Here is a 12,507-nt window from a genome sequence, read left to right on the forward strand (position 1 = left end):
GAGAGAATGAAAAATGCATTACTTTCCACCAAAAGGTTTAACCAACAGAGCTCATGCTTCCTTTTTGATTGGTAAATACAATCAGCTGAGACAGTGTGGTGCGAAGGTGGGGAATAATTGGAAGTGGTGGATGAAGAAGGCACTTGGATGGAGAAGGCAAGGGAATGCGATTCTTTCGAAAATTATAAGGAAGGAAAACAAATCTAAGTAAAGGAAAACAGATGTATGCATAGATTGTGCATCTCCAGTGCCTTACATCAGCAGTCATTGCCCCTGAGGGGATAGTGGAGGGTGTGCCTGTCACCCTAGCAACCAGACACCAGGACATGGATCCACTTCCTGCGCCGTGTTGCAGAACTCTGACTCACAGCCACGTATTACCTAAGTGGCAGGTGCAGATGTGGCAGGCACCCGGGAGCTGGTCTATTTTTGTCACCACAAGGAAATGTTTTCTTTTCCTTTCAGTAAGTCCACAGTTGCCTGGCATTATTTCTAAACATAGACTTTAAATACATCTCACTCTATGTATTTAGCCTGTGCCTAAATTCAAGCTCGTTTACAGATTAAAATCCATTTCAAAACTCCATTAGCTCCAACGAAAGTTGTCGCTATATAAGTGGTGACATTCTATTATCATAAACACAATATAATTAAATAATTAGATTGAAAACCCAACAGTTTAGTACATAGCTCTTTTAAATGCATAGTCAAAAACACTTCGCTTAGTTGATTAAATGTACTCTAGCTAATTTGATTTAAATCACATTGTGGATGTTCATCTCCATCACAACATTATGGGAAAAAATTTACTCCTTAAAATACAATATAGCTTTAAAAGTCACATTTTTTTTAAAAAAAGATAATTTTTATAAAATATTGACTATATATATATTTTTTGCTTTTTAGGGCCACACCCATGGCATATGGAGATTCCCAGTCTAGGGGTTGAATTGGAACTACAGCTGCCAGCCTACACCACAGCCACGGCAACACCGGATCCATAACCCACTGAGCAAGGCCAGGAATTGAACCTGCAACCTCATGGTTCCTAGTTAGGCTCGTTAATCACTGACCCATGACGGGAACTCTGTGTTTTACTTTTCTTATGCTACCTTGAGCTCGGTGGCACACATGTAATATAGGTCCTCAGCAAACATCTTGATGATGGAAAATGTGAAGATTTTTTGTGTGTTTTTTCTTTTTGCTTTTTAGGACCGCACTCGCAGCATATGGAGGTTCCCAGGCTAGGGGTCAAATCAAAGCTACAGCCGCCAGCCTACACCACAGCCACAGCCACAACAATGCCAGATCCGAGCCACGTCTGCAACCTACACCATAGCTCACAGCAACTCTGGGTCCTTAATCCACTGATCGAGGCCAGGGGTTGAAACTGCATCCTCATGGACACTAGTCAGATTGATTTTAGATGAGCCACAATGGAAACTCCAAGAAAATGTGGGATTTGGAATTTGAATACATTTTGACTATTCAAAAATTAGTAAAAATCACAATCATGTTAACTACTTGTATATTTAGTAGTGAGAAATAACTATATTAAATTTATAGGGACAACTTTTGTTTTTGTTCTAGTGTTTTAACATTCTTTTAAATAGATGGAAGGTGATCTGTGATCTGTGCTTGTAATTCCTTTCTGTTGCCAGAAATTTTATCTGAAATTATTCATAGACTATTTCAAAAGAGCCAGGAAGAGGCAGCCTATATGATCTATGACACTTTTTTTTTTTTTTTTTTTTTTTTGCCTTTTCCAGGACCGCTCCTGTGGCATATGGAGGTTCCCAGGCTAGGGGTCCACTTGGAGCCGCAGCTGCCGGCCCACACCAGAGACACAGCAACTCAGGATCCGAGCTGCGTCTGCAACCTACACCACAGCTCACGGCAACGCTGGATCCTTAACCCACTGAGCAAGGCCAGGGATCGAACCCTTAACCATATTGTTCCTAGTTGGATTCGTTAACCACTGAGCCATGACGGGAACTCCTGCTCTGTGACACTTTGTATTTTGTCTTTTGACCAAAGAGTAAGGTGGCTAACTCCTTTAAAGCATGCATATATCAGTCCCCTGTTTCTCATGCTGGTGGTTGTTAAACTGTCTAAAATAGAAAACATCTGAATTGCAAGGAATCTTGGAAACATCTACTTACAGATGATATAGAGAGAAGAAGGTCTTAGCTAAAGCCATGGACTTAGTCTTTGACAGAATCAGGTTTAGAACCCAAGTCCTGTGCCATTTGTGCTGTATAACTATATCATCACCACAGAGGAAGGGCACTTCTCTTCCAATGATACAAAAGCTCCCATCACTTCTATACCTGCTTCTTCCAGGTGCAAGGCCTCAAGGAGGGTGTCAGCTACGTGTTCCGCGTCCGAGCCATAAACCAGGCAGGTGTTGGAAAGCCGTCTGACCTGGCTGGGCCTGTTGTGGCAGAAACTCGTCCAGGTGGGCTTTTACTTTTTCATTAGAGTTAATCTCATCTGTGTAAGATACCAAAGGAACATTCAACTTTACTTCTATGCTTTTTCTCATTTTCAAAATCATCACTGTATGCTGACTGGCAATATGATCATAGGACATGAAAATCAGTTACCCCATCACAGGACCGACCTCGGGGCAGGGGTGAGCCAGGTTTGAAGTTTTCCAGGGCTGCTCTGGTTCATACTTAAAAACAGGGATGTTCTTGACCAAATTATGCTTCATGGACCAACTGTTTCAAGCGTACATTCCTGAGACATTATTCCTGTTATACCATGGCCATTAACTTCCACAAGAACATTTTCCCATCACAGAGGAAGCTGGAACAGCCCAGTTAGCAAGCATGACCCTAAAACAAAAGTAGGATTCATGTAATTTACACCAGGGGTCTGTACACTTTTCCTGTCATGGGCCAGATAATAAATATTTTCAACTCCACAGTTTCATGATTCCTATCACAATCCTCAACTCAGCTGTAGCACAAAACGACCACAGACAGTACACAAACTAGTGAGCATGGCTGTGTTTCAATAAAACTCCACTGTGCATGACATGTGCATTATGTAATATCATATATTACATGCATTATGAAATTTGAATTATAAAATTCAAAATAATTTTCATGTCTTGAAATATTAATCTTCTTTTGGTTTTAAAAACTTCTAAAAATGTGAAAACCAGGAGATCCTGTTGTGGCTCAGTGGGTTAAGAACCTGACACAGTATCCATAGGGATGCAGGTTCAATTCCTGGCCTCGATCAGTGGGTGAAGTAAGGATCCTGCGTTGCCACAAGCTGCAGTGTAGGTCACAGATCCAGCTTGGATCTGGCATTGCTGTGGCTGTGGTGTAGGCCAGCATCAATAACTCTGATTTGACCCCTAGCCCGGGGAACTTCCATATGCCACAGGTGTGGTCCTGAAAAGAAAAAAAAAAAAAATGTAAAAACCATTCTTAAAAAAAAAAAAATTCTTAGCTTGCAGGCCATATAAAAAGAGGCAATGGGCCAGATTTAGCCCCTGAGTCATAGTTTGCTGACCCCTAGGTGAAAGTAACGGAGGTCTGAACTGAATGATCTATAGAGTTGAGGCAGCCCTTACTTCCCAATTTCGAGATGCCATGATTAAACTAGGACAGTCTTTCCCTTTGTTATGAGAACAAAGTTTACAGTGTTCACTGTGCAAATAGTTTCAGCTCATTATATAATACTTATCTTGTCATTTAATCTCTATCACTTTTCAAAGCTATATATTTCAATTCATTAAAGTTGCATGAAAGAAAGCAGTGGAAATGAGAGAGGATTTTAAAAAGGATTAGCGAGTTGTTTTAAGTTTATATTCATTCTAGTCCAAGCACTCTCACTTTAATCCAATCCTCTTTTCTGACTGGAATAAAGAGCGGACATATAATGCAATATTTGTTTTTATGATGAGAAAAGATTGTAAACATAGAAAACTCCACTCTCACTTCATGCTGCTTGACAAGAATTTCAAATGTACCCTTTGAGGAAGTACCTGCCCTTTTCATTCTGTTACTTCATAAACTGCTTTCAAGTTCTCTTGTAACTACCCTCTAGAGCTGGGTGTGGTGGCAGAAGTGACCTTCTTATACCAAAGTGTGGTGGGGCGTCTGGACAGAGTGCCATACCTTATATAAGTACTCTTTGCAGAACTTCATGACGAAACAGAAAAATGCTAAAAATGTTTATGCCAGGTACAAGGTAACGCACAAGGACACCAGGACGCATATTCCTGTAGAAACTGATTTCAGACCCTTCAGGTGCCAACACCACAGAAATATAAGGTGCCAAGTGGACATGAAGAAGGGCCCGGGTGTGAGTCTGTCCTTGAAAGAATTATTTAAATCATTGTACAAGCAAACTCTTAGTCTAGTCATTGACCAGCTAAAAGCAGCCTTTAAGCAGTGGACCCCAAATCTGAGTGACTGAAGAAAGTGTAAATTGCTTTCTTGTATTGTCATCAATAGCCTCAGAACAGCAGGTGGCCAGGCAAGACCTTAATAAAGCCACCAACTTTACCAGCAGAACCAGGTCTGCTGTGAGCTCCTGGGGGAGAGTTTTGTTTCACCGGTTTGGAATAAGGCACCCAAAGTCATTTGTGTTTTTCTACTCCCAGAATATAACTACAAACAACAGCTGCAGACAACAATACACTGAACAACACCAGATTAACCCACTTAGGAACCATTGGCTAAAGCCTAGGAAAGGATCCTGGGAGACACAAAGTCAAGTTGCTTAACCTGAAGCATCTTGATGAAGGAGCCCAAAACCCAGGATACACTGAAATTTGTTTCATGTACAATAGGCACATTCATTCCTGCACCATTTCCTGAAGACTTACTACATGTCAGGTGCTGTGTGGGCACCACAAACAATGTGACATTGTCATTGCCTATTGAGCTTATGATCTGATGGGAAAGCAGAATTTACAACACGGTGCCACGAGAGCTTAGCTAGGGGTTCACAAAATATTTCCCATAGTTGAATAGGCTGTAAACAATGTGTTGAGTTTTCAGAAATCCCTGTGCAAACTTATATATAGCCTAAGGTTGTCTGCATTTATTAGCTTTGTTAAATACCAATATATCACTTTTTTTTTTCCTTTTGTCTTTTTAGGGCCGCATCTACAGCATATGGAGGTTTCCAGGCTAGGGGTCAAATCGAAGCCACAGCATTGCAGGATCCGAGCAATGTATGCAACCTACACCACAGCTCTCCGGCAACACCAGATCCTCAACCCACTGAGTGAGGCCAGAGATCAAACCTGAGTCCTTGTGGATGCCAGTCAGATTCATTTCTGCTGAGCCACAAGGGGAACTCAATATATCACTTTTAATCAGGTGTTTATTAACCTAAAATGGTTGGGGCCAGGGTTGGGGGATGGAGTCTATTATCGGTTTCAAGGTTTGGAATGTGAAACTTGGATTTCTATTGCAGAACAGCCTCTTTTGGAACACATTATTAAAGTTTCAGGTAGAAAATAAAGCTTATCATGTAACAGCAAACCTCAGATACATCTGAGATACCTCAAGTGTAATTTGAATTTCAGTTAAAAGTGAACCTAATCCACTGGGGTTGGTAGGATCACTAGTCTCCCTTTGAAGCTGACAAATATACCAGCAGATGTAGCTCAGCTGCTGCCACAAAGTCCAGTCGTGCTGGTAACAAGAGTCATAAATGGACTAAGCATGCCATGCCTTACCGAGAAATCTGTGAGCTAAGCAAGTCTGTAAGAAGAATAAGCTGGAAAATATTTAGCGTAGATTTGTTAGTGCACAAAAAGCACTTCAATCCTTGATATTTGATATTTTTCAAATAGTATCTGTGTTGATTGTATCAAGCCTGGGCTATAGGTGGAGGCCACGAGAGCCAGATCAGACAGGAGATAAGAGAGAGACTTGCCAAGGTGTGGCAGGTGATCTAGAGAGCAACAGGCTGCAGATATCCTTACCAGAGACCCGGCAGTGGACAGGAGAATTGAGGTTATGGGCAGGAGAGCCTAGGCACAAGGCAGAGTGCTGAGCAGGGACTGAGTTACTGGGACTTGTTACTAGGAGCAAGGCAGGTTAGAAGAATGGAACTCCAGAAGGAATAATGAGTTGGGATTGAGCTGACAACCGGCAACTGATCCTAGCTTCTGAAAATCGGTGGGCTGAGAGCGCAAGTGTGTGTTCAGTGGCCTTGAAGTGGAATTCTGAAGGATTCTGAAGCAGGAAGCCAGGCTGACTATTAAAAACCAGCTCAACTGGCTAATTCAGAAAACTTCACTTGTATTCGCTCACTAACTGTTCTCTGTTACCTATTAGAAAGTAGTTTTCGACATGCTGGGGGTAGTGGCAGGCCTGGTGGGATTAAAATACCATTCCACTCACGCAAATCAATGGCCCTCTGTTTGAGGTTGAGGCAGCTGACTACCGACAACTCTTCTTAATTCCTTTTCAGACCAAAATTATCTCTTTTACTTTCTATAGCCAGATCTCCTCTGCCCTTAATTGATTTTTCATGTTCTTGAATAGATTCAAAAGTTGTTTTTAAGAAAATTTGGGTCCACTTTTCCAGCCCAACTCTAGGAAAGTGAGATGGCCTTTCATCCTGATGAGAATATCCATAGGGATTCTTTTACTTTGACAGCAGAACATCAAACTTGCTGCCTGCGCATTAAGCACCAGAACCATTTTTGATCATACGTTAGTCAACTTGAGAGAATATGGCCCTTTAGACATTTGTGAGTTCTGCCATGAATTGATAGCAGCTTTGTGCTTGGTGAAAACTCGGTCTGTGGGACCTTCTAAAAAGAAAATTTGAGGATGTTGTGCTATCCTTTTTCCTCTCCAACTCTGCACCAGGTTCATCTCCACAGGCGGTGTTGTGGGCTAGCCTAGGGCCTCTTAGAAACGCTGTTAGTGCATTGCTCTTGGCTTTTCTAGAGCATTCATAAGAAGAATCATCCATTTCAATATTATGCTATCTTTTGTAAAATCTCAGTAGAATTTTTTGCCCACAGTGTACCCAGGATCTCTTTATTTAAGGAACACCCCTATTAATTCCTCTTAGACTTTAATATGTGGAAAAAGTGGTCTTTCCAGATTAACATAATCACTTTATTACACGAAGAGGAATCTACAATCCAACATGTCCTTTATTTTCAGATACAAGATATTCCGAGCTCATTTTTTAATTGATTGTCTTTGAAATTTTCTAAGAGATGTCTTTTTGTTTTTAAACTCCTTCCTTTATTCTTTATTGTCCTGAGTAATTTCTTTTAAGTATTTCCCAAAAATGCCTTTTTCTCTATGCATAAACCTAGAACACAGAAGAGCCAACCTTTCTTCCCAGAGCAACTTGAATTCTATTTTCCATTCTAGGTATTATTGTAAAATACTTGGTCTACTAAGTCACTCTTTAAAAATGCTTTTATTTTAAAAACTATGTTAACTAATTTTATTTATTTATTTATGCTTCTTAGGGCCACACCTGCAGCATATGGAAGTTCCCGGGCAAGGGGTCAAATCAGAGCTGTAGCTGCCAGCCTACACCACAGCCACAGCAACTTGGGACCCAAGCCAGGTCTGCGACCTACACCACAGCTCACAGCAACACCAGATCCTTAACCCACTGAACAAGGCCAGGAATTGAACCCACATCCTCATGGATCCTGGTCAGTTTCGTTGACCACTAAGCCACAAAGGGAACTCCCTGTTAATTAATTTAAAGCTGAGCAGTAACAGAAGGCTTTGAATTTGAAAAGTCATTTTGAAAGAGGATGAGAGCATTAGCACTGTAATTTATGTGACAAATAGAGAACAAGCTATAAATTGTTGCCTTAAACATTTTAAGACAATAACCTAGTTTTATATTTATAATTGATATTGTTAAAACTGCATTCTTTCCTTGTAATATTATTTTGAGTAAACATTATTTTCTTGTGAGAGTTGTTATAGAGCTCAAGAAATATGTTTACTAGTATCTGAAATATATTCAGTGAATTTGATTTTTCAAAAGCTCAAGGTTATGATCACTTTTAGAGTGATTCTTTCAGCCAGTTGAAGCATCATTGTCCATCAGGGAGAAGATCAAGTTTTGAAGTCTGAGCATAAAATTAAGTAGGAAACCCTCTGCGACTAGAATGTTTTCTTTGTTGGTATTTTTATTTCATCTTGTCTGTTTATCAATATATTGATATTGTGCTTAAGATTTTTTTCTTTTTTGCTAAAGCTTTAATAAGGCTAGTTCCAATAAAATAAACATTGTAATTCTAAATTGACATTTCTCTTTTAAACCTGTTAATTCAGTCCAGTCTCTGACACATATAAATATGTATGGAAAAATACAGAAGACAAAAATCCCTGCCCTTATAGAATTTAACACTATTCTTGATAAAATCAACAGCCAGTGCAACTTTTGAAAAACAGAAATTAATCAGATACTCATCCTAATGAGCATTTGATTTTTAAAACAGAAGAGTCAAATATAGTTTCAATTATTTTTTATTTTTCCCTTTATTTAAATAAAGCAACCAAGAGCACCCATCATAGCCACTATATGTGAGCGTAAACTAAAGAAAAAAGAGTTCTCTTGTGGCTCGGTAGATTAGGGAGCCAACATTGTCACTGCAGGGGCTGGGATTGCTGCTATAGCTCAGGTTGGATCCCTAGCCCGGGAACATGCCACAGGCTAGCGCCCCCCCCCCCCCGCCGGCCCCGCCCCACACACACCAAAAAAAAAACCAGAACAGAATAAACTAAAGAAATGTTCATGCTTCTCTTTCACCCACTATGGATACTGTCTACCATGTCCTGATTTGATAAGATCAATCAAGAAAACCTTTACAGATGAGCAGAGCTCTTTCAGATACTAGCTAATGTTACATCTAATCCCTGCTTCTTATTTTGCTTCTCCAGGCCATTACTTAATTTCACTTCACAACTTTTAATCTAATCAAAAAACTACCATGTTGTTTTCTAAAAGTATAAATTATTACATCTCTTACATTAAGCTCAGTTACAAGGTAAAGATGTAAAATTCATAGGTTTAAGTAGAAACATACATACTGCCTAGGACTTAAAAAAAAAAACCCATCTGTTGTTTCACTTCATATTTTCACAAAAGATCTCCAAGTTCTTTATAAAAATTAATTTTCCGAAATAATTCATTGAGACAGCCCTATGTTCTTCTCTCAATAACTGTGCCAATTGAGACAACAGCTAAGCAGGGTATTTCTATTCTCCAAGTTGCATGAGTTCAGGACCAAATCTGGCCATTCAGAAAACTAGACAAGTTATAGTTTTAAATACCCAGTTGTTCCATTTACCTGAGAATTTATTTCTAAAGCATCAATTCTTTAAAATTTCATTTTAAGACTCTGATGAAATTTCTTATAAAATATATTACACGGGTCAGTACATAGCTTCCATATTCCTTAGATGCAATATACTTAATCTTATTTGCCTTTTTTGTGTGTGACTCAGAGCCATAAGTATCAGCCTTATTTATTGCCCAGTGTTACAGCACAGTGACGTCTTACGGGGTGAGGAGCCAGCCATTTATCCCTCTGCTAAATAATGTCTTTGTGCTGCTTTTCAGTTTTTTGCTTCCCTTCTTGCTGTCATTTTCCTTATTCTCATCTGCCTGAGAGTAGCCTCTTACTTCCCTCTCTTTTGAGGGTTTAATCTACTGAGAGAAACCGACTAACTAGGCTTGTTAAAACCATCTCAAGCTAAGTATGGATTCCAAGTGATCGTATCCGGAATTCTCCAGAGTATCCAGGAATACTTTGTCACATCAACACTGGCTCTTAGAGGCTTGTTTTCATTACTTTTTGGTTTGGGGCAAGATTCCAGATGAGTGAAGTGTTAAGAGTACAAAGGTTATCCATGGAATTTAAAGAAAAGCTAATTATATTGTTCACATTCTTTCCATTTTCTGACTCCTTTGCAAAAAAGTCAACTCTTTCACCTTAGTAAAAAATCAAGATTCTTAACCTAAGCAGTATTTTTTTCTGCTATAAACTTAAAGACATACCTCCAACATATAAACAGCAGGCATATGGATGATTCACTTCCTTTTAAGAGATTACAAATAAAACAATGAGTGATTAATATGAACAATCTGTCATGCCTCCAAAGTAGATATTATGCAACTAGCAAGAAAGGTTTAGTCAACCTCTATCACTTCTCCACTCCTCTTTATACCAATACAGACACACAGAAAATTTTCAGTTTATATTCTGTGTTTCAGTCATGCTGTGTATTATAATACTTTCTAAACCTCAGCATTTCTAGATGTTAACCTTAAATTTTATAAGAACACTTGTTCATTATTTGTTATACAACAATTGATTGTAAGGATTAATCATGCGATACTGGGAATATCGCATGCAGGTCAGCAACTTCCAGTGGAGTAGACACAGCCCTTAAAAGCAATACATGGTGGACATTCACTTAAACAACAATTAAATCTTTAATTGATCTTTATTTCTGTTTACCTATATAGCCAAATGTGAAAATAACCATTTGTTTGTTTGTTTTCAGTAATTAAAAAAAAAAAATCTCCTAGAGCTAGTCTTCTCTAAGCTTTCCAGGAGTTAAAAAATCACTTTTTGAAGGTTTATAATTGAGGCACATACTGCCATTGATAAGGATGCAAATTACATCAACTGCTAGGCTTGGGAACCAATGCCCTCACATCACAAATCTCTCCTTGGGGAGTTCCCATTGTGGCTCAGCAGTAAATGAACCTGACTAGCATCCATGATGACACGGTTCAATCCCTGGCCTCGCTCAGTGGGTTAAGGATCTGGCTTTGCTGTGAGCTGTGGTGAAGGTCACAGATGCAACTCAGATCCCACATTTGCTGTGGCTGTGGTGTAGGCCAGTGGCTACAGCTCTGGTTGGACCCCTAGCCTGGGAACCTTCATATGCCGTGGGTGCAGCCCTAAAAAGACACACACAAAAAAACCAAATCTCTCCTCGGGCACGTATTTTGTTTTGCCCTTCACCTGAGAGGAGTTTTGCAATTGTTTTTCCCCTGACAGGTTATATTGAACAGTATGCAGTCTAGAAGAGAAACTCTTTCATCACTTAAGAAGTACCTACTAAAAGATTTTTTATACTTTTTAAAAAATAAAGCTGTACCTTTCTGAAATTAAACTTTTTTTTCCAACATATGCAAACAAACCAAGGTTGGACTGGTAATTGAGCTTCATTTGAGAAGAGCATTTTACCTTTCTAACTTGATTTAGGCATAGATGTGAATATTTTATATGCTATACAAACTCTTTTAATTGTTCTATTGAAGGTGGATGTAATTCATTATAACCCTCGAAAATAAAAGAGTTTAAGACATTAACTTAATTGTTTTCTTATAAAATACAAAAACCAATCTTCTTGAAATATCTAAATCTCTTGAAATTCATTTCCATTTAAATTTACATACCGTTTAGTAACAATCGTTTCTGGGTTTTTATTGTTCTAACCTAGAACAGCATCTTACAGTTAATTTATGGTTACCTGATCCGCAGAACTTGTCTCCATTCTTAAATGATTTACAAGCTTTGAACGCATGACTATAGGCAATTCTTATTACCTCTGCTTTCTCCCCTTCAATTTCCCTTTGGTTTCTTTATCTCTTATCTATCTTTTCTTGATGACCAGTTAGATACAGTATTACTGAAGCAAAAGGCATGAATTAGGACTTGATAAGGACTTTCCTTTTCCTTGTCCTTCCTGTTGTGGTCAACCCACTCTCATAACTCTCCTTTGGGTCACGTCAACCGATTTTCCTTCAGCCCTAAACAAACAGTACTGTCCGTGGTGTTGGCACTACCTAAGAAACATGATACATTCATTTAATTCTATGTTACAACACAAAAATTGTAGCAGGATTGTCAGTCACAGTGCACAGTTGGGGCTTTTCACTTCCACAGACTCAAGGCCCTGCTCTAAGGATCAGTCTTACCTGATTGATTTCTACCAGAAACTACCAGTGCCTTGTTTCTAATCTTCTAGGAACCAAGGAGGTTGTCGTAAGTGTGGATGATGATGGAATCATTTCCTTGAACTTTGAATGCGATCAGATGGCTCCAAATTCTGAGTTCACCTGGTCCAAAGATTACGTACCCACAGAGGACTCACCACGATTAGAGGTGGAAAGCAAAGGCAACAAGTACGTACTGTTTCAATCGTAATTTTCACGAGAGGAGGATGAAGTAAGCTGTCTGCTTTCCATTTCAAAAAAGAGAAGGAAATCACAAATATTTTATATCTGGTAATATAGAAAGTAATAACCAGTATAAACCTTAAAAAACAACAATCCGGAGCTCCCTTTGTGACTCAGCAGTTAATGAACCTGATTAGGATCCATGAGGATTCGGGTTCCATCCCTGGCCTTGCTCAGTGGGTTAAGGATCCAGCATTGCCATGAGCTGTGGTATAGGTTGCAGACTTGGCTCAGATCCCGTGTGGCTGTGGCGTAGGCCAGCAGCGGTAGCTCTGATTCGAC

The 12,507-nt window shown here is 39.3% G+C and overlaps 1 protein-coding gene across 2 annotated transcripts in view; it reads left to right on the top strand.

Moving 5' to 3' along the window:
• MYOM1 (myomesin 1) overlaps positions 1-12,507 on the top strand; it is a 141,888-nt gene that overhangs the window by 98,863 nt on the left and 30,518 nt on the right. For both annotated transcript variants that reach the window (XM_005665300.3, XM_003127844.5), the window contains 2 exons: positions 2,344-2,458; positions 12,015-12,171. In XM_005665300.3, coding sequence (XP_005665357.1) covers positions 2,344-2,458; positions 12,015-12,171 — 272 coding nt within the window. The remainder of the gene's footprint in view (positions 1-2,343; positions 2,459-12,014; positions 12,172-12,507) is intronic.

Source organism: Sus scrofa, chromosome 6 (assembly GCF_000003025.6).
Source record: "Sus scrofa isolate TJ Tabasco breed Duroc chromosome 6, Sscrofa11.1, whole genome shotgun sequence".
In the NCBI taxonomy this organism is placed as follows: Eukaryota; Metazoa; Chordata; class Mammalia; order Artiodactyla; family Suidae; genus Sus; species Sus scrofa.